The sequence below is a fragment of the Myotis brandtii genome, unplaced genomic scaffold (genome assembly GCF_000412655.1).
Source record: "Myotis brandtii unplaced genomic scaffold, ASM41265v1 scaffold434, whole genome shotgun sequence".
Taxonomy (NCBI): Eukaryota; Metazoa; Chordata; class Mammalia; order Chiroptera; family Vespertilionidae; genus Myotis; species Myotis brandtii.
In genome coordinates, this window is record NW_005366599.1 from 2,209,899 (window position 1) to 2,211,011 (window position 1,113).

The 1,113-nt window shown below is 51.7% G+C and overlaps 1 protein-coding gene across 1 annotated transcript in view; it reads right to left on the minus strand.

Moving 5' to 3' along the window:
• The window catches only part of NOL9 (nucleolar protein 9), a gene marked incomplete at its 5' end in the record, with an annotated part of 14,030 nt that extends 12,917 nt beyond the window's left edge, over positions 1-1,113 (minus strand). Inside the window, 2 exons of the mRNA XM_005874365.2 lie at positions 186-405; positions 1,096-1,113. Coding sequence (XP_005874427.1) covers positions 186-405; positions 1,096-1,113 — 238 coding nt within the window. The remainder of the gene's footprint in view (positions 1-185; positions 406-1,095) is intronic.

Sequence of the window (1,113 nt, forward strand, 5' to 3'; positions counted from 1 at the left end):
CACATTAGAATCACCTGGGAATCTTTTTAAAATCCTGATTTCTGGGCCTCATCCTCCGGAAATTCTGTCTTTGTTACTAATGTTGTGGCCCCACCCCATAACAAAGAAACAGAATTTCCAGGTGATTCTAATGTGCAGCCAAGGTTGAGAACCGCTGTAGTAGATGATCCAGTTCTTCTCATTACCCCGGTTAAGATGAGCTCTTAGCAAAGTCCGGGCTTCTCTTTTCATCTCCTTCTTGCTTTTCTCAGGCATTGAGTGATGAACAGCACTGAGAGCCAGGCGAGAGTGGGTGTAGGTAGAGAAGACATCTTGGGAAGGCTGGCCTTGGCTAATGGTGAAACCAAACACCTGCACCTGGCCATAAAGGCAAGTCACGCGACAGGTCCCACTAAAAGTAAAAACCTAGCAGGGAAAGAAAAAAAGTAAAGAAGTAACATTGTGGATTCTGTTACTAATGCCTGAATTTTCCAAAACCTTCATTGCTAGTCACATATCAAAAGGTGGCAGATTTCTAAATAACAGAATGCATTGCAGTGGGTGACTTTCAGGTACTTAATGCTTTTTGACCTCAGATGACCTCCCATGCAGCTACAGAGAGCTGGTGAACAGGAAAACAAGGGGGTCCCACGAACCCAGCTCTGCTGTCCTCCTGTACCAGAATCCAAGTGAACAGCAGGGACCCTGCAATCAGGCTGCGGGGGTCGGATCCGACTACCGGGCTCCTTTGGGGAAGTCACCTAAGCTAACCCTGTTTCTTCCTGTCAGCATCCATCGCCACCGCGGCAATGACTCCAGGTGGCTGGGAGTGTTCCATGGGTTCCTCCAACCAAGACACTCAGAGCACGCAGAGCCTGGCGTTACTAGGCACCCAGTAAATGCGACCGATTACCAAAACCGTCGCCATTCAAGTCCCTTTAATTACCCAAAGACCTACATCACCTAAAGCGGAGTCCTTCTCACCCTCTGCCCAGCACCACCGCCAGGAGGGCTCTCTCTACTCCCACAGAGGAGCACGGTCTCCCTCCGCCTGCCACCCCCGGGGCTGCGTCTCCGACCCCCCCGCCCTCCGGGCTCTCTGGGCGCTCGACTCACCTGTTCCCGCGGCAGCAG